This window comes from Cyphomyrmex costatus, unplaced genomic scaffold (assembly GCF_001594065.2).
Source record: "Cyphomyrmex costatus isolate MS0001 unplaced genomic scaffold, Ccosl1.0 scaffold367, whole genome shotgun sequence".
NCBI classification, from domain to species: Eukaryota; Metazoa; Arthropoda; class Insecta; order Hymenoptera; family Formicidae; genus Cyphomyrmex; species Cyphomyrmex costatus.
Genome location: NW_017277851.1, coordinates 105501 through 126410, shown reverse-complemented (window position 1 = coordinate 126410; position 20910 = coordinate 105501). Strand labels below are relative to the sequence as shown.

At 35.6% G+C, this 20910-nt stretch overlaps 1 protein-coding gene across 1 annotated transcript in view; it reads left to right on the top strand.

Annotated features, from left to right (window-relative positions):
* LOC108776649 (protein lozenge) overlaps positions 1-17615 on the top strand; it is a 37690-nt gene extending 20075 nt beyond the window's left edge. Inside the window, exons 5-6 of the mRNA XM_018543328.1 lie at positions 16226-16396; positions 17140-17615. Of these exons, the coding sequence (XP_018398830.1) occupies positions 16226-16396; positions 17140-17615 (647 nt within the window). The remainder of the gene's footprint in view (positions 1-16225; positions 16397-17139) is intronic.
* Positions 17616-20910: the final 3295 nt, after the last annotated feature.

Here is a 20910-nt window from a genome sequence, read left to right as displayed (position 1 = left end):
CCCCCCCCCCCCCCCCCCTCTCTTTTGCCGGCATATTACTCGCCGGCGAGAAAGAGACAAAGAGGCCGCGCGGCTGCACCAGCCAGCGCATCTACTCGGCTCTTTACCTATTTACCAGGGATGCTCGTACTTTACCTAGAAGATATATCCAAAAAGACGACGAGCCACGCGGGAGAGCAACGTTACACCGCGCCGGGACCGAGTCTTCCACAGAGAAGAGGGGCTACCTGTGAAGAGAGCATTGAGAGAGAAGAGGGCCCGGATCTCGCGATTCCCACGTGCCTCCGCAGCTACCAAGAATGCGGCTACCTTTCTGGCTGTTCCACGGATTTTTTTCCACCTACTGATTGTCCTACCGAGGATCTCGGTACCCAACTTCTCCGGCCTTCGTGCACTTTACTCGTTAGTACTTAGAATGCTGCCGACGTGGCTTAATGGAAGCCTAGTGCGTGCTTGTACGAGATTATTACGCCTCCTTGCTGCTACTTGCTGCAGCTGGCACTCTTACTTAAACGTTATTTCGATGTTCTTGAGAACAGCACGATCTTATCCATGTACGCATTATATGGCGAGTCCAATTCCAATATCTCATTTTAACCGACATCCGATTGCCGTAAATCCAGTGAGCACAATCACAATTTTATCTCACCGCACTGAAATTATTAAAAATTCAAGGATATAAAAAATAATTTAGCTTCTTTCCTTCTTTCTCTCTCTCACATTATTATGGAGGAGCAGGTAGCATTATGGCTCTCAATTTACATTTTACACAAAATAACTACATTGTTATATTTAAATTAAAAACTCTTAAACTACATTCGTCAAATGCATTGTGCGATCCATTCTAGATTCAAAGTAATTAAATATTTATTATTCATGAATATGTGACGAAATTGCATAATGTCGAAGAGAAACAGGAGTAACGTGACTCCCCACAGCAACAGACTTAAAAAATTGGTTTTATTTAAAAAAACACAGTGTTCGGTTACAAAATTTATAAAAAATAAATTATTGTAAAGCAAATGCATATATATACATTTACTTTCTTGCTACACATCAGTACTAAAAATTTGTAGTACATGTACGTGTTATAGATTAGTAGTAAAGTTACCGAATAATGATTTTTACATAAAAACCTCAAAAATTTAAAGAGGCCGAAGAAGAGATCTAATACATACAACGGTATATTTCTATATACGCGGAAGTTTGCATTTCCTATTACGCTTATAAAGTTACTTATATATTTTTAAAGGCGTAGAGCTTCTTGTAAAACGATTATCTTCATAACACAGTAGAGAGCAAAGGATTACGTCCGGTTGTTCGAAAGTTCCCGATCCGAAGTCTACCAGCCCCGCGAGAAACAGGCGGATAAGGGTTGCTTTTCTTAAACAGGGGAAAGGGAGTTGCGAGGCAATTAGGAAAGTGTCACACACACTCCTATCGCGACTCACCCTCGCAACATGGCGACCCCTATCATGCTCTATCACGAGGTTATTAACACGCGCTAAATCGTCTATTCTATGGGATGTGAAAAGATCTATGTGATACACTAAGCAGCGCGCTTATTAGCATATTAGCGCATTTATTAAGCTTTCTTCGAAATTTTCTCAAAACAATTACAGACATTTTACACATAAAATTACATCGAGTCACACGCATTAAGTCACATTGAATAATCCATCGAAGATTTGTGTGACAAAGAGACTCGCGAAGTAAAATACAATGGATTATCGCTGCCGCACAGTTTGAGAAACGACGACGTAAACTTTTCTTCTTTGCAATTTGTACTTCTCTCGTAAGAAAGCAAAGTTCGAACCTTGGCCAACGAGCCTTCGATGCCTACTAAAATGACAAACGCGACCGCAGAACTTAATTAAACTCGTAAATCCGTCGGCACCATCGTAGACTTCCACCGTTGTTGCGTCTCCTATAGTACTTATTTACCTCGCAATACATTCTATAAATGGCGTCCCGGCCAATTAGAAACGTCGAATGCATCATGTACCCGCGCGAGCCATGCGCTTATGACTGACTGCTATTTTGCATTAAAAAAAAAAAAAGAAAACTTAATGCTAATAAGACTGCGTAATGATTTGATAATAATATCTTTATAAATGCTTTGTGACCACATTGTTGTAAAAAGCGTTTCTAGATTTCTCACGATTCTATTCATTTAAGGAATCTTCCGTCAACTATAAACAACTTTTTTTTTAAACAAAATTAATATCGTGTATCTCCGCGATTAAAGAATCGATCAATCAATTTCCAATTAATAGAATTAATTGAAAATTATAAAATGGAAAACGTCTCATCTGTTTGCGCGTTTCGGAAACATTTCTTTAGGAAAGCCGAGGAAGAATTTCTTACAGATTTAAAAATATTCGCCGTGGCCTCTGAGGATTCCGGACAATCTCGAACCTCTACTGAGAAATCTTACGCCTCCCGCAAAGTGGAATTTCAGAAATCCTCCTCCTCTGCGGCAGCGCCCGGTGGAACTTTATCGCCTGACGGTTTATCGCGTATCCTGGTGGTACAACATCCTTCGTGTCCGTCCAATCAGGCGCGCACTTGGCGGACGGCTTAAGGAAACCCGTGGCGACCGCTTAGCCCAACCGCGATAATAAACAGGGCAGCCGTGTGCCGTTCCGTTCCGTTTCCACGTATTCTTCGTGTTACACGACAGGGGACGACCAGGCAAGAGACTTGGCCGCAGATAGGCGGAAGCACAAGCGATTCCTTTCCTCGCCTCCTGACGTCGAATCCTCCAAAGAATCGCTGGATCTCCTGATGGCGATAAAGTCAACGAGCGTGTCTGACTAAAGAAGCCCCCTAATTAGTTCTGCTAGTGAGGTGTATTCTCGAATTCGACAATCGTACAATGTTCTCGCCCACCTGCAGCGAAAGGTTGAACAGTTGCTAGGAGGTCCTTTCTCCTTAATCCTAAAGTATCTTTATTTATCTGTCACTATGAGAGTTTTTACGGAACTTGCACCGGTATTAATAGTTATAATTTTTTAGTCAACGAACATATCGCTCTCTTATTTTAAACGACACAAAGCTGTGATATTTGAGTTATTATCATGATTGAATAAGTAAATATTACTCGATAAACCATTAAAAGTGAATTAATTTAACTTAATAAAAAATCATCAAAATTGTCACAACTAAAAAAAATAATTTTTTAAGGGTTGTGAAACAAAAATGACAAAAATGATACTTGATCATGTTATAAGAATATTATTTTTATTGCCGTTATCATTTGATTAGTTAATAATCTTTTGCAGAGAATTGGAAAACAGTTTTTCTTCTTTTCTACTCAGGAAACTTAATTCTTTAAACAATATAAGAATCTTATTGGACCGTACATTTGAAACTCAACAAACGAGAATTAATTCTTTGACTTCTACACTTTTAAATTTTTTATTTATAATAATTATTAATTTTTTTAATTGTGTGTGTCACTTTTGAAGTAAAGGAGCTATATTTTATTATAATAAAAAATTAAGACAGATTCTAACATGAACTTATAGCGTTAAATACGACGATAAAAATACTTCTTTAGATACGACGATTGAAAAATGTATCACCAATAATGCGCGACACGTACTTCGATAAAACGTCCGCTGGAAAGGGCAAACTCGATCGAATCGAAACCCTTTGCTTTGATGCACCCACCGTTTTCCCACGCGATCGACGCGAGTTCCAGATCACTGGAGACAGACTATTACTATATCCCGCGTTTCTTCTGCTCACGCCTTTCTCATCATCGTGTCTATTGCCAATTTAACTTCCGGTACTCAGATTTAAAAAATCCGTCGTTAATCCGTATTGAGTAAACAAGCCCTTTAAATAGCATTCTTACAAACTCTAAGAATTATTTATTAGATAACAGTTTCCAATTTGTTCTGTTATTCTTTTTTTTAAATATTTTCGAGACTTCTCTCGTTAAAATTATATCAAAGTTCAATAATTTTGTGACTCTAGCATCAAAATTTTCTTTTAGACAATCATTGAAATCTCCATAGATAAAATGGAAAAACGTACACGAAATTATTGGAAGATGATGCGGATTATGCAAGGGTGAGTGTTCAATGCCGAAAATCGAGACGTCCCTCAATCAAGAATACTGATTCGAATCGATTTGAGCTGATCGAGGAGCGATCTCGAGCAAATCGATTCAAGGTTGATTCGCTGGCTGAAATCGTAGAAAGAATCATGTCCGACGAGCGAAGCGAGAAAGTGATTCACGGAGATCGGGATCGTCATTTTACCGAAACATTCGTGCACGCGAATAAAAAGGCCTTGAAAGTATCTCAATAAAAATTGAGCTTTTTGTTTTAAAACAATAGACAATTTCTTTAATTAATATACGTCATTTTGAAAATGTCACATATCTCGCTTTTTTTTTAAACTTATAACATTCGTGTACAGAAAAAATCTTGAAAGTATCTCAATAAAAGCTTTATTTTAAAATGATGAACAATTCCTTTAATTAATATGAGTCATTTTGAGAATGTCACATATTCCGCTTTCTTTAATTTATGATAATAAAAGAACTTCTTAACGTCATTCGCGATTCATGCCGTGTTTCTTCCCGTTACTTCCCTAAATCGTAAATAATCTCAACCTTTGCCGGCGGATTTAAAGTTCCACCACGTTCCTCGTAATCGTTGCCGTTCGCAGAAAATATTCACGATGAATTAGCATACTCTTATTCGGACCGCTACAGGAAACTTTCTTCCCAACTTAACGAGTTTGATTTCGTGAATCATATTGACGACGTTAAATTGACCGGAATAGTTCGCGATTAGTATTGACAATGAGTCACGTATCTCAAATGTGCTGTTTGCTGTTTAGAAGTATACTTTACAAGTATATTTTATTTCGTCATAAATTCCATAATGTAAATTCGGTACTTAATCTCAATGTCAGCAAGCAGATTCCATGCGTGCCAAAAAGCAGTGCTGATCCTTTTTTTTTTCACATCTACGCCGGAAATTCCACAAATCCCAATGTCGTCATCTGACTCCGTCGAAGTTATCTCGATCTCGATAAGTAGTCTCGTAATCTCGATAAAAGATCTAGTAATTTTGAGATCGGCGAATAATCCGGTAAAATAGCTGATTATGAAGTTCGGTATTTCTGAAAAATATATACATCCGTCTAGACTCCGGCGTGTACCGTCGGCAAATTTCATGCATCTATAGATGATCGGGGTATATCCACCTATAATTGAAAAAAACACGGGAGGCTCTTTGTGGGAAGAAGGAACACTAAAACGGGTGAACGGAAGTACCGAGGCGAGGTAAACGAATTAGGATCGGGAGGAAGCCCATGCTCCCAGTCTTTTTTTCCTGTACGAAATTCTTGTACTCGTAGCATCGCCGGTACACTGACTCGATCGACGGAAGAAAGGAGAGGAGAGGTGAGAGAACGAGGGAGAGAGAGAGAGAGAAAAAGAGTGAAGAATAGAATGGATACGTAAAGGGAAGAAGAGAGTACTCTCGCGGCGGAACAAGAGAAGAAAAGAAACGAGAGACAAGACAAGAGAAGGTGGAGGAGGCAGTTACGTGATCCACGCTCGAGAAGGCACGGCTGCTTCCTTTCGATCGTACCATTTTGCCTCACGATGTTACAGGTCTCACCTGTCCCTATTTATTTTTTAATATCGGCAATACATGCCAGGGAAGAATTTTCCGATATCCGTCTGTAAATTTCACTGCTTTAATCATTATTGTCGAATATTAACCTTCCGATACTGGAAAATGTAACTGACAAAAGTATGAACTTTGATTTATGAGAAAAAAAAAAGAGGACAATTTTTATCATTTATTTTGTATACAACTGAAGAATGTTTAGAGATTCAATGGATTATCCAACTCGGACTGGATACATACGGGATGAAGGTGGCTTGAAACGTGAAAACGGATTCGTACGTGCATGATGATTCGTGAAAAAAGCCGTTACGGACGACGGCAATTTATCGGCAAAAAGTAAGCGGGCATTGTCGTGACAGAATTCAGCCAATAAACAATAACGGAATCGAAGACCAATCACCAACGACCCATCTGAAACGCCGACCTAGCGCAGTCGAGCAAGAATTCTCCGAGACCCTCTTCGACTGCACTTTTTTTTTACTCTGGATTAATTGATAGCCAATCAACAGCACGACTTAAGCGTGGTCAATTGATTAACGATCTACTACCGCTTTCGCTGATACTCCAGTAGTTAGAAATTATATTGGAATAGTACGCCGTAAAAACACAGAATTATCATTGTCGAGATAATAGTACTTTCATACACTTTCCAAACGAAAAATAATATATCATGTTAGAATTGCATAAACTACATAAAAATTTCAATTATAATAGTTAATATAATTTTCAAAGTTTATCTATAACATTGGGTCTATTTATAACATTTAGAGAGGAAGTCTTTTTGTATATAAAAGATTTTTATTTTATAATATTTTCGTGAATAAACGAAATTTAAATTTAAGGAAAGGATTTTAAAGCTTGAAATTTCTCTTTTTGAAAAATTATATTTTTTGAGTTTGGTAATTTTTATATATAAAATACTACGAGCTCTGAAAAAATTGAAAAATTTTCTTTTCACCTTGTGGGTCTTTCATGTATCCAAAAAAATTTGCGACAATTTTTGACTATCTATCGTGAAAGCTTGAAGCTTTCTCTTACAAAATCGTTTTCAAAAATGGTCCTTCGATTTTTTGTGCCTGAGTTATTCGCGAGTTAAGTAAAGGAGAAATATTCTGATTTTAATTGCTCCGTTAATGATCAAAATATGTTGAAGAAAGACTTAATTCGAATTTCCTTCCTTTAATTATACATAATACATTGTTTTCAATAAAACAAAAACCTTTTCTGTCATTTTTTTTTGGATGGCGTAGTAATTAAATCTTATAGATTGGTGAAAAACATTGAAACAAATACTAAGAAAATAGATAATTCTTTTTTACAAGCAATTTGTTTAAATATTATGCTTCTTCTATTGGAATCGAAAAAATATTTCTAAGAATTTTTTATTCGTACAGACGAAACTTAGAAATCGATTAAATTTAACAAATTTGATAACACTGTATCAAATTTTAAATCTAAAAAGCAAAGAATTTAATTATTTTATGATTACAATTGATTTTACTGATTACTATAAATATCAAATTGTCCAGATTATCTGAGTATTTTATTTGTTGTAAAATGTCAGAAAAATTACCGTATAATAAAAGTACGATGATATCACCGGGATTATTACTTTCATCAGAAAAGTCTAAAAATGGGAAAGAAAATTTATTGTCACTACATCGCGTCTGAAGAAGGGCCCACCTACGCGAGTTCTGTCGGCTCGGATCCTATAATGAAAGGCCTTCCGTGACCCTACCGTGTTTCAATACAAGGAATTTGAGTATACTGATTTAGACGAATCCGGATGAAGTCGAGTTTGAGCTGAAAGATTGTAGAGTCTCCAGAGAGAACAAACAAGAAGTTATTCTTGGAAGTAGCAGTGTCATTGAATGAAAGGTCTTCTTGATTCATCTGGTTCTCCTATCTTTGCTGCACTACTTTCTTGCGCGTTTCGATGTGCTCTAGATTCGGTTAACAATCGCAATCGAGCTAAACGCAATTATAGAATAGTCTTTAAAAAATACGAAATACTTTCTTGCTTTATTTACAGAAAGCAATATATTCGTTTGAATTAAAGAAACGCGTACATGACAGATGATCGCTGTTGAAACGTCTCAGGGGAAAAAATGATCCCAAAATTACGTGAAGAAAGGATCGCTGAATACACGTACGTATACACGAAGCGTACTGTTACCTCAATTATCCTTTCCGTCGCTTTTCGAAGACACAATAAATAACCGGCCTTTCAGAAGCCAAAAAGGCGTAATTGAAAGTCGCTTCCTTTCAGCGCCCACTTTTGAGGCGGTCCTGTGAAAACGTTTAGTGTGTACAAAATTACAAGTAAACTCCGGAAACTCGTTCGCGAAATCTCACACCGGCGCTTAACAGCGGGACGATATATTTTCACATGAGAAGACAATACATAGTATTTATTTGTTAGAGAATGAATATTGCAGTGTGAATAGTAGCCAAGAGTTTGAAAAATCAATAATGTACATACAATATTAGTGATACTGAAATTATTTTGTAAATAATAACAACAAGAAATGACAAACGAAACAGAAAAAGTTACATTTTTTTGTAAAATGAATAAAAAAAACCATACACTTTGAATGTAAATTATTATTAAAAAGATCTTTCGTGTTTTATTCATCTTCTTACCATCTTAATTAGTCTATATTTTTAAATTTTTTTTAAATGTTGTATTGCATTTATCTAAATATGTATTTTTTTTTATCATTGTAAGAAACTGAAAATTAAATTAAAAAATTTTAGTTTAGTTGTGCTCTGGTTTAGTTACTAAAGTCTTTTTCAAATTTATGTATTCTAATAGTTTTCGATCAGCAACAAAATAAAGTTTTATGTGACTACTAATTTTGATTTGTAATGTCACTTTATTAGTACCTACAATCTACAAAAAAAATAATATAATACTTATAATTATTAATAACAAGTATATAATATATCTAACGAATACAATACAATTATTGATCGATATCATATATAGAACTGACATATTTTTCTGTTAGTCATTGAGATATTTATCGTATTTATTATAACAATTTATTATAAATATTGTTTAAAAGTATGATAAACAGTAAAATGTAATATAAATAATAAGATTCAAATGTGCAAACTGTGTGAAACATAACGGAAATAAAGTCACGTATATTTTCTTATCAAATTATATATATATAACGCAATATAATTCTATTTTTATTAACACTCTCGTAAAATGTTGCATGGATCACGATCGACAGTTTTTATGTAATCTTGACAAGCAATTATTACGATAATATGCGGTTGAAGTTAAGGCCTCGGTATTTCCGGACGCATCGATGGAGCTCGCCATTCATGCTTCGTTCTTCATTCATCCTGAAAATTGCGCGGGAACGTGCGAGCAAGAGGAGGATGCACGAGAGAGATAATCCTGACCAAGAGACGATATATCGAGAAAGGCACAAACACCAATGTGCGTTAGAAGAAGCAAGAGATAAAGGAGCTGCGAGAGGGGAAGATGCAAATTCGTCGATTAGTTCCTTTTTTCAGCGCCTAAACCTGGGGCCCCATTGTCCGGGCCAGGACAAATTACGGCATGATGCGTGTGAAACACAGGGGCCCGAAATCTTGCGGCTGGCGCGACGTTACGCTAAACAGATTTCCTCCTCTTACAAATTCGGAACCGGCGAATTGAATGGAGCGCCCAAGAACAGCGAGATAAAGGAATGCGCTGGGGATGAATGGCGATGTGAATGAGAACGGGTTGCGAGAGGGAGAGGCGGAGCAGGGGAGGGGGGGGAGAGGCGAGAGAACGCAAACCGAGCGAACGAAATTACCGGCGATGGTCATTGAAGTCGAGCAGCGCGTGAAGCAACGGCATTGTTGATCTCGGTTTCTCGCAGGTTGAACCTTCAGGTTACTGACTCCTGCAGGATCTGTCGATCGAAAAGAACAAGCGCGCAATCGAATTACTCTGAGGTGGGAAAAGACTACTTTTTTTCACACAGTAATTTTGATTTAATTGAGCCGTCGCCACAGTGCAGTGGATCGAAATGTATGAAATAGAGGGCATTGGTCAAGAAACGGACTTGTCTAAAATGACCACTTTTAATCAAATTCTGATAGCAAATCAATTGTCGATTACTGTAACGCCAATTATTTGTAATACTTCCATAATTTGCATAGAAATCTATCACGATATAGATCCTCTTAATACCCGTAACACTTCGATATTTTCGCATCAAGGACCATTTTTTCAGGTCGCATCCTATCTCCATACAGTTTTTATGATTCGATAAAGGTTTTTATGACTTTATGTAGTACATGTTTTAAATATAAAAATATGATCTCAAAAATAATTTCTCTTCAATATTTTTCGGAATGATATCTGATTCATGGAAAAAGGTGAACGTTATTTAATTTATTATTAAATTTTAAAACAATGTTTAAGGTTTATAATTTTTTTAATAATTGCACTGTTTTCAGTAAAAAATTATACTATATGCTCAAATTGAAAGAATAAATTGCAGATACGTGCAGATGCGCAAAAAATATATAAAACTTTTTTAGTGAAAGATTCGAAAAACTCTATATTTAGAGAGCAGAAAATCAATAGAATGTAGCTACACGCGAAGGAAGATATTTTACATTATTTTTTAATTACTTCTAATCTTTTTTATTTATAGCCTAATCTAATAAAAAGGAAGAGTGTGATCTATTGCTAGAAATGATGTACATACACATGGCGTGCACGACACTACACACACATATAAAACACACACATGCACGAGATACAAATCCGACTGTGCAATATTCATGTCATACATTTTGGATAGATATAAAGTACTTACGAAATGTTAATGATAAAACCTTACAATCATTATATTAAAATTTATTGGATTTATACAATAACCTAATTAACATAAAAAATTAATATTTCCATTAAAAAAGTACATAGGATCATTGGTTTGTCATTACATGAGACTGAACTTCGTTTGCAATTTGCTATGCTTCGATCCACTGCGCGTCGCCGTCAGTCGAAATAAATGCACGGTCCTTTTTATAATGTTGACATTTTACGTATCTCCTTTATGGAATAATAAAAATAATATTATAATAACAAATTAAATTTTACATATCGCTTATTTGCTACAACAACAACACAAAACAAAAACAAAATTCTTCAGAAAGTCAATTTAAATGTTTTGAACGTAAAAATTTCAATAATTTGCAATTTTAATATAACAACAAATTATACAGAAGAATAAACGTATGTTCTTTCTTCCCTTTTTTGTTTTTTTCCGCAAGCAATTTAAAAATGTAACAATTTTTGTATGATGTCGTTAAGTTATTGTGTAGCAAATGAATAGAAATCACGTAGAAAATGTTCTGTTAATTCCATCGAAATTAATATTGTTTTAATATTTTCCCTCAGACGTATGAGATCGAAACAGCATCGGACAGATCGGGTCTTGCTGAGATCTCGTCGTCTCGAGGAGAAACACTATCCTTGAGACAGGATACTCGGTATAAGAAGAAATCGTTGACGGTAAGCGATACGCGCGAGTTTCCTGAACGCGCGTATGTATAAGACTTCTCTCGTTCGCTACGTTATATTATGCTCGGTTTATGTGCCGACATATCGACCGATATATCGATCGCATATAGACGGAGCCCGGCATGACGTTGTATCCAGACGACGCGGCAATATCGATTTACATTACACGACCGAACGAGCGTCTATCTCGGTGGGAACCGAAGCCCCACGAGCTTCTTGAGTTCTTCTTAACGGCTATGATCTCTCGACTTGCTCGAGATTCTGAATCCTGCGCATGCCACGTCAAAATCGATGTGAAGGATAAGGCAATCAGAACATGATGTTGCATTCCCGAAGTTGTGCACAGTAGCAAAATAATGGCGTCCGCACATTTTAGTCCTAAATGCAGCTTATATAAATATATGTAAAGTACGTTTAATGATTTAATTATATTTTTTTAATCTTTTAATTATTATATTTGATATATTATAACATGAGTGTGAACAACTTAAAAAAAGTATTAAGGATCGATTAGCATTTAGGACCGATTTTTAATTGGTCGTGCTAGAATACGTGCAGTACAACATCTTGTCTAATTCTACCAGGATAAGATCGACGCAAAGTGGAATCAACATTCGCTGAAAACACGTCGAACTCGCGATATCACTCTTCTTTCTCTTTCTGTCTCGTTTCGAATAACTTCAAGGAAAAGTTTCATTTGACAGGAAAATGTCTATATCTAGCTAATAAGGAAAAAAATACGGAATACGTTTTCACGATAAATTTACGAATGCAGCAATTCTGAATTATGCATGCAGTGGTCGGCGCATCGTGTGATTTACTATACAATAATCTCAATTAGCTCAATTTAGTTTACATGCATTTAAAGAATGTTTTAATAATATCAGTAAAACATGTGCCAACAAAAATGACATCTTGATGAAATCAAACAGAATTTCTAGTATCATAACCAGAAATTAATTGTTATCATCAGAAATTCTGTCTGATTTCACCAAAATATTATACTATTCTTGTTGATACGTTTTATCGATTTAATCAAAACATTATTCTCAATGGACGAGTTTAATATAATTTCGAGAGGGAAATAAGTCCGATTTTTAAATTACATCAACACTGATAATAAAATAACTGCAATGCATAACTTTTATGCAGCTTGCTAATATCAAGGTTGCAGGCAGTCACGATCGCCTAGGCCGGATCTCTTTTCTCGAAGAGCGCGAAGAAGAAATCTCTGAACAATCTTAAGTCGGTAGCGAGAAGATGAGGTCGATCGAATCGCCGGATAGCGGTAGCACTGCGGGGACGCGGGGTGAAGAGATGAGGGATCGAAATGGTAGAAGAGAGCGGGGGCGGCAGCGGCTAGATGGGAGGGAAACCGAGAAACGGCGAAATGACGGCGGTCGATGGATGGTTCGTTAAGTAGATGGCTGGTCGGAGGACTAAGCACCAAAACCACCTCACTGTGGTTTCACACCCGCGGAGTGAGAGAGAGAGAGAGAGAGAGAGAGAGAGAGAGAAAGAAAAAGAGAGAGGCGAAGGGCAGGAGGAAGAAAGAGAAAAATATAGGACAGCAGTAAACAACTCGGAGTTCCTTTGATCGGGACTCGTATGTTCTTTCGGCCACGGGATCAACGACGACGAGGCTGCGATCCTCCACGAAGAAAAATAAGAAGTCGCCTTCTGAGAATCGGTCACCGGCGCGACAACGCGAACATTAGCGTGACGACAATGGTCAGCTGTGCGATGAATGTTGAATCGACGACGAAGACGACGAGAGCGAAATAGAGCAACGTGACGTCGAGATCGTTAAATTGTTGATCGAATAACGATGGAAAATCCAATGGAAAGTTCGAACTGACTTGCTCTTATTTTTGTAGATCGGATTTTACACACCTCATTACGCGTAGATGAAAGAGTGGATTTTCCTATGCATAGAGGAATAAAGATGTAAATGACGCAGCTAATTTACATTTAATTATTTGTCGTTTAATCGATATATTATTCAATAAGTAATCCAACCCACGTTTAACTTTACCATAATATGCAATATCTTGCCATCGGGTTACGAAATCTAGCAGTTAAGCAAACGCGATTATTGTATTTCTTGAGTTTGAATTTGGAATACCACATTGAGAAAGATGTTCTAATTATACTAACAAGAAGTACAAACAAAACGTATTATTATAATAATTTGAATTTTCTGGAAGACACGTTTACACGTATAATTAGCATATTTAGAAACATTTAATTAGCATTTTAGAAATGTTTTTCCGAATATCTTCACGTTTGTTTTTTTTTTATAAACGTTTATCTTTTTATTAAGAAATCTTCCTAGTGCGACGGATTGGAAAAGTTAAAAAATTTTTTTTTGAATAAGACTTTCTGTGCGTTTATTGATCTGATCTATTATTTATTATAATGCAAAAAATAATTACAAGGATATACGTAAGAGAATGATTAAATACATTATCTATATAAGAACAGTGTTAATTGGAACGACAAATTTGAAAATGTCCCTAAAAACGGGGGACGTATGGTCACCGTACTAATAAAGCATTGTTAGACAAAAAAGGAGGAGCGAAGGAGAAGAAGAGGATAAAAAACGATCCTTCGTTCTGAATGGAGTAGGACGTTATTTTTCTTTTCTCACTCATCCGCTCATAGAGAATCATTCGGGAGAAACGGACTACTATTATCCAACAGATGGTCCTGCCGACACCAATCCGAGTAGAGTGTTGTGTTAGTGCCTTTGTTTTGTTACCGTTGTTCCGGTAATTGCGGCAAATACACGGCCATTTTCGGTAATCATCCCCTTCTTCACCCTGCCCGATCGTCCTGCAAGGCGGTCCTCTTTGAGAATTTCGAAACGACCTCGACCTTCCGCTTAGTAGGCGTAACGACAGTTTTGCCCGAGAACCGATCGGTACCGACCTCGACCTCACTTCATAATAGAGCTCGACCGATTTGAACGATATTCGTATCATTTGTATACCTGTCGCATACATCAATGGCTTGAACCTACATATTTCTAACAAACAGACTCTGGCCTAAGATAAGAATTAACATGGAAATCCCCCAACCTATCATCAACAATCAATTGTAAGCGTCACGGGATAATGTAATTGATGACGAATTCTAGTTAATGTTGTTACTAATGAACGATTAATTGTAAGCATGACAAGTATAATGCAACTGATAACGATAAATTCCAGTTAATATTGCTAAATAGGGGAAACTTTGAAAAAGATTGTAACGAATTCGCGAGAATAGTATTTTACATATATTTTCCATATGAGAAGACATAGGTATTCCCCACACGCGTGATAGCTTGCACGCGAAAACATATAATTCCGAGTTTCGTGTTAATTTTCCTCCAAGCGTGAATAAAGCGTTTAACAGCGATGAGATATAATTATCATTGGACAACGTGTAACAGAGATACTTTATTAGAAGTCTCGCAATACAAATTATGTATATCGAAATCTTATTGAGATAATAATCTCTGTAAAAAATAAGACTGAGATAAATTTGCAATTTTCTATGGAAGAAATTTGAGATGTTTTAAATGTCATTACTTTTTTCAAAAAGTTTCAATATCTACAATTTTTTTCAAAGTTAAAATTGTTTTCAATGTTTCAAGATTATTAAGTTTTCTCTCTGCAAGAAAGAAATCGGTACATTTCGAAACTTGACAATGATCACAGTGAAGGGATTCTCAGAACGAAGTGAACGGTGAATACCCTTGAAAACCGATTTTTATCATTAACCAGTCTTCATTCAGCGATAATCATTAATGTTTTTACGGATTTTTCCCACCGATTTTTTCCGTTTAAGAAACGTTTGCACCTCATCATATATAATATTGCATGTTAACGTTAAATAAAGAAGATTATCAAGAAGATTATCAATCTTTTTGATTTTTTTAAGAATAAAGAAAATTAAATATTAAAAATTAATTTTATTACAAAATAATAATATGTAATACTAAAAGAATGTACTAAAAAAATTCAAATTTAAAGAAAAAATATTTTCATAAAAATATTTTTAATATTTTATAATTCTAAAACATTTTTTTAGATGAGAATAAAATAGAGAAGTATGTCATATGTATATATTCTAATTAAATGAAATGCTTCATCGTTTCATACATATATGGGACAATGACACCGAAAAATTTCTCCGAATCGTATATGATTCATCGTATTATCATTTTTCTCTCTCTGTCTTTCTCTATGTTAGGAATGGTTCTATACATAATCAGGACACATGATACTTCAGAAAGCCTAGTACTTATGGTGTATCTCAGTAATAGTCATAAGACTAGTAATACTAATGCTTCCAATAGAACCGCGATGAACGATGATTTGACTTCTTTCGTGGAAAGCGAGAGATTGCAATTATATAAATTAATAAAGTGACTTCCGCCGGAACTATTTATTTAATAATATTATCATATTTGAATCACCATCAGGAAACTCACTTGTGCAGAAAAAATCCAGGAAGATAATATGATTTAAAAGTTACAAATCATTCGATCGTATATTTACACTTTTACCAGCACGATTGTTACGCAATCGTCACTTCACTTAATGATCTTGATCTCACGACGCGATGCTACTCGTTTCTTTCATACGAGATGCACACACAGTGCACATACTACATTCACTTCCAACGTTTAAGTTTCCGTCGCGCTTGCTTCGATTCGTGACTCATGTCAATTAATCTGCCTATGTTACTCACTCGAAACTCCGTTACCGACTCATACGATTTGCTGCGCATTTTAAGAAGCACGTTTTACAGTACACTGCCATAAGACGATTCAGTCCTTTCTGATGGACTACACACGGAATTTATTTAAATTTTAATGTATATAGAGAGATATAAATATGATTTCTTTTAAACGTATTTATTCCATAAAAAATTTATTTCTAATTACAGTGTGATGAATATATAAATCTTGTTTTGCAAATTATTCTCATCATATCCTTGTATAGAAAATTAATTAATTGAATAATATTTTCTGTTACAGACACGGGTATCGGTACTACAGAATGGGCTTATCCATCCACAGCACCGTCTTATCCGGCTCCTCCAGTTAGCAGCAGTGGTTCCTATTCTCCTTTACCTGGCGGTGCATTTTCATATCCAGGGGAATCATTGTCACATCATCCAACGACGGAACCGGTGCCATTGCCAACCGGTACGATTCATTAATACATAAGGCAATCAAAAAACTTGAATTCATTTACGTCGCTAATCTAGCAATGTGATTCGCCGACATATTGCTAATTAAGAAACACCTACGACGGTTTAATACATTCTGACGCATAACTCGTTCCGGGAAAAAGTTTCGTAACACGCTATCTCGAAGGAGTTTCATTTGTATCTATTTTAGAAACTATATTATAATCGATTTTTTTAGATGTGGAAATTCTCAGAGTATAAATCATGTTGCCATCAATTATATTTACGAAAATAGAAACGAGTGTTTGTAATGAAACATAGCAAGTTACACACATGAAGATTTTTGGAAGATTTTAATTACTATACATAGAAAGATCGATTTTGTTAAAATATCTAAAAATTTATTTACACGAATAGAACGATTTTACTAAAAGATCTGAAATTTTGCTGGATACAAATCTGAGATCAATTTTGTCAGACCATGAAAATAATTTGGTTGGAAATGTCAATTGGTGTTTTTAACAAAATTATTTTCAAATCTGTATCCATTTATATGCTTTTCAGCAAAATCGTTTTTTCCATGTAAAATTAAAATCTTCCAGAAATCTACCAACATTACAAACTATTCAACGTCTATGTGTGCAATTTGTTTGTTATAAATATCCTTTACAGCAAATCAAATTTTAGTGTAAAGACTTTATAATTGTTTCCACGATTATCGAACAATTCGCAAATCGCAACATTATTTTCTGCTTGCAGTACTTCCTTCGGAAACTCAACAGGATACCTACACGCCGAATTGCGTGTCCATGTACTCAGGACATGGCACTTCGCCGACCACGTCCTTGCCCTTGGTGCCGACCAGACCCAGCGACCCTGACATCTTTGCTAGCGGTGGCACGGGTAGTGCAGGTAGTCCGGGTTACCATTACAGTTCCTGGACACCTGGTCCGGCGACCCCAGTCCCAGTGGCTTCCCACAATTACAACCCCAATTATCAAGGCTACTACAACAATCCGAGTCAGAATTACATCACAGGCCCGACACCAATGGTCCTCTATCCTCAGCTCTACAGCACCGTCAATCAAAACCAGATTCATCTGCATCTGCACGGCGATCTGAGCGAGGAACAGGTCACTATAGCCGGTGGCAATCTTACCATCAGTAGCATCCGAGAGATCGGCGTACTTGGCGAGGAAAGTGAACAAAGAAACGATGTATGGAGGCCGTACTAAAAAGAAGAGATCTGTGTTAAAATAACTGAAATTTTGTGCGTCACATATCGTGTGCGACTTACAATGCGCGAATCTCCGAGTGTGGCAATCTAATTAGTGCTCTAATTGGTATAACAAAGACAGCAGGGTCTGTACCAAGTACTTTTCAGAAGAAAGACTTGCATGATATCAGTGCTATATAAATATTTCTTTGGGTCACTCGCAGTTACGCTAATTATTGCGTCTGTAAGAACCCAGGTGAATGTTTTGAATGTTCCGATATTTCGTAATGTGTCGCGTATATAAAAGTGAACATTATTGACTCTCGTTCACTTTGAAATGAAGTGAGAGAGAGAGAGAGAGAAAAATAAACTTTACTAAAAGAAAGACTTCTTTAATTTATGACAAATCAGTAATGGAATATTTCATTAAAAACTCCTAATGAGACTAATCAATGAATGAAGAAACGTCATTATGCGCACAAAAGACGTTTCATAGCGATCCTGTATTTGAAATTGATTCATTCACGTTGAAATGAAATAAGCTTTACTGAAAGTAAACACTTCGTAAAGATCAGCGAGCGAAATCTAGTTATACAAAATTGATAAAACTGATCAATGATTGGAGAATCGTCACGTGCGCACAAGGCGGGATCTTCATTCGATTGTTTCTTAAAACGAGTTGAGAATCAGATTACGAAAGTATCATTTGATTCTTGAGCGGAAAAGTTAGTCAAACCCTGTAACATTGTAAATATACATATATATTTTCAGAAATGAAATAAATGTGCCCGATAGGTTTTTAAATCCTTTCTCTTGACGTGGAAAAGTTTCAACACGAGTATCAAAGATAACCAAGACATTTGAAGAAAATCCTCTTATATCCACAGAATGTGCTATGTAAATAATTTTTTTAAACTTTTTCACAAATTCAAGATTAATTTCAGGAATAATAAATGGATCATTCCGATAGAGGGTTCACACGTAAATGCGATAAAAAAATTTTTTCATTCGCATGGGAACGGACTATAGCGACGCTGTTGTCTCTTTCGTCATGGGGGAACAGATAACCCTTTTTACGAGCGCAGCAAGCTCTATTTAATATTTAAAGCACGTTGGAAATGACGAACGGATGGATAGTTGCGGTCTGGCTGGTCGCGACATCGTCGGTTCGTCGTTCTTGCGTCCCTTTATTAGCGAGTCACCCCATGCTGCCTCGTGTCAGCTAAATCTTTAAACTTGCCTCACCTAAATTAACCCATAGCATATTTTGTGCAACAGCTAATTTATTTATAAAAAATCATTTATAAAAAATCAAGTCGCAGCTAAATTATAGTCATATTTAAATTATATTTTTTTTTTCCAAAAGCAAACGCCTTTACATTCTAATTAAACGTGAAAAGATCAAATAATTAATTTTTCACTCAACCTTCCCATCTTCCACACAATTTTCTTAAAATTTATTATATTCACGCGCAATATATAAATTTGAAGTCAGAAATCCGTCAAAACAACACGCCACAAAGATGTACCATCGCATTTGATAGAAAATAATAGAATATTGTTTAAACATACGTTGGAATGAAATTACTACGTGGCTAAGAACGTAATAAGCGTCTTGGTGATTTTGCTGTTTGACAATATACGTATATATACGACGACGAAGTAATCTTCATAAGGAACAGAAATCAAAGTATAATAAGAGACTAGAAATACTAAATGTCTACTTCCCAGTTACAAGTAATTTCCTCTTTAATATATAATCACATTATTTGTTTCTATAAATAACTGCAAGACTAAAAGTATTCAGAAAATTCCTGAAATAAGAAGAAACGTTAGTTTCTCATTAAAATTAATGGAAAGTAATTGTCATAAGTAATTTACGAAACGAATCTTTGTAAATGTTCCACTATTTCTTCACAGTCATTAAAAAGTTAAATGTTGAAAAAGGTGTTTTAATATCTAATATCCTTCACATTCTCTCTCTTATTTCTTTTTCCTCTTAACAATAGACGAAGTAAGAGGCAAAATATGTTATTACGATCGAAGTACCGATAATGTCGGAAAACCGGACGAAAAATTCTTCCTACTTCAATGACTTCACACTTCGAAGAGATCTCTTCACTCTTCCCCACTTCTCTTGTTTACAGCCTCGACGCGTCCTGCGAATAGAACGCCACGAATAAAACCACGGAATAAGCCAAGGCGGCCGTCGCTCGTAAGCTTCTCTCTTTACGAGGATGACTCGACTCACAGTCAACCGCAGACGAGAGTCTCCCGCCCTTTCTACGTCCGTTAAAATGAACTGAAATACGTTTCGTCTCGCAGGAAATGGTCGACATCTTTGGTACCAGCCGAGCATGGCCGATGGGAATAAATCGCGTAGTACTCGTGACCCCTGATCGAAACAGTCTTTAAATTTCCTTGATAAAATATATTGTTCGAGGACTTAATATACATCCAGTTTTAATAAAACTTGACAAAATATGAAAGATTGAAATTACCTACATTAAAAATTAAAATTATCTTTCTAAACAAAACGCGCAACAATTATTCAGTAAGTACTCAGAGCAATAAAATATATACTCTCAGATATTAGAATTCATTTATTTTAACTTTCATACATCTTATTAGAGATATATGTTCCGTACCATATACTGTATATATTTCGTGGACACAAACGCCTCTTTAGCTGTATCGAAATCTATAACGATTTCTCGTTATTCCCAGTCGCGCTACTTTCCGTACATCTAGATGCATTTTGGGGAAAACGGAGGATACATAGGCACATTTTATTATCAATTATTAATCCTTCCATTTAAACCATCTGATGTTCAACAACATTTATAACATTTATGGAATACACCATACGTAGAGAAACATCGGGAATAATATCTGATATATGTATAATATATACATCAACGTTCAATTATAATCTCTATGCACGATGTTAATTGCAAAACGAGGGAAATAAATTAAAAAAATAAATAACACTAACTACACTTACGTTTTCTATATATATATATATATATATATGGAAAGAGAACAATTCTCACGTTATTATATGTATAAGGGATCAGGATAAATATTTATAATCTTAAATAAGTAGTATTATTAGGGAAGCATTTAAAAAATCAGATATAAACACGTGTATAAAATGTATGTCAAAACACGAGATGTAAAATTATGAAACAAATTATGTTCTGGAATCTGACGTAGGTTATATATATATATATATATGGAAAGTAATATAAATATATATAATATAAAATATTATGTTACTATTATCTTACGCATACCTCAACAATATTGCGTTA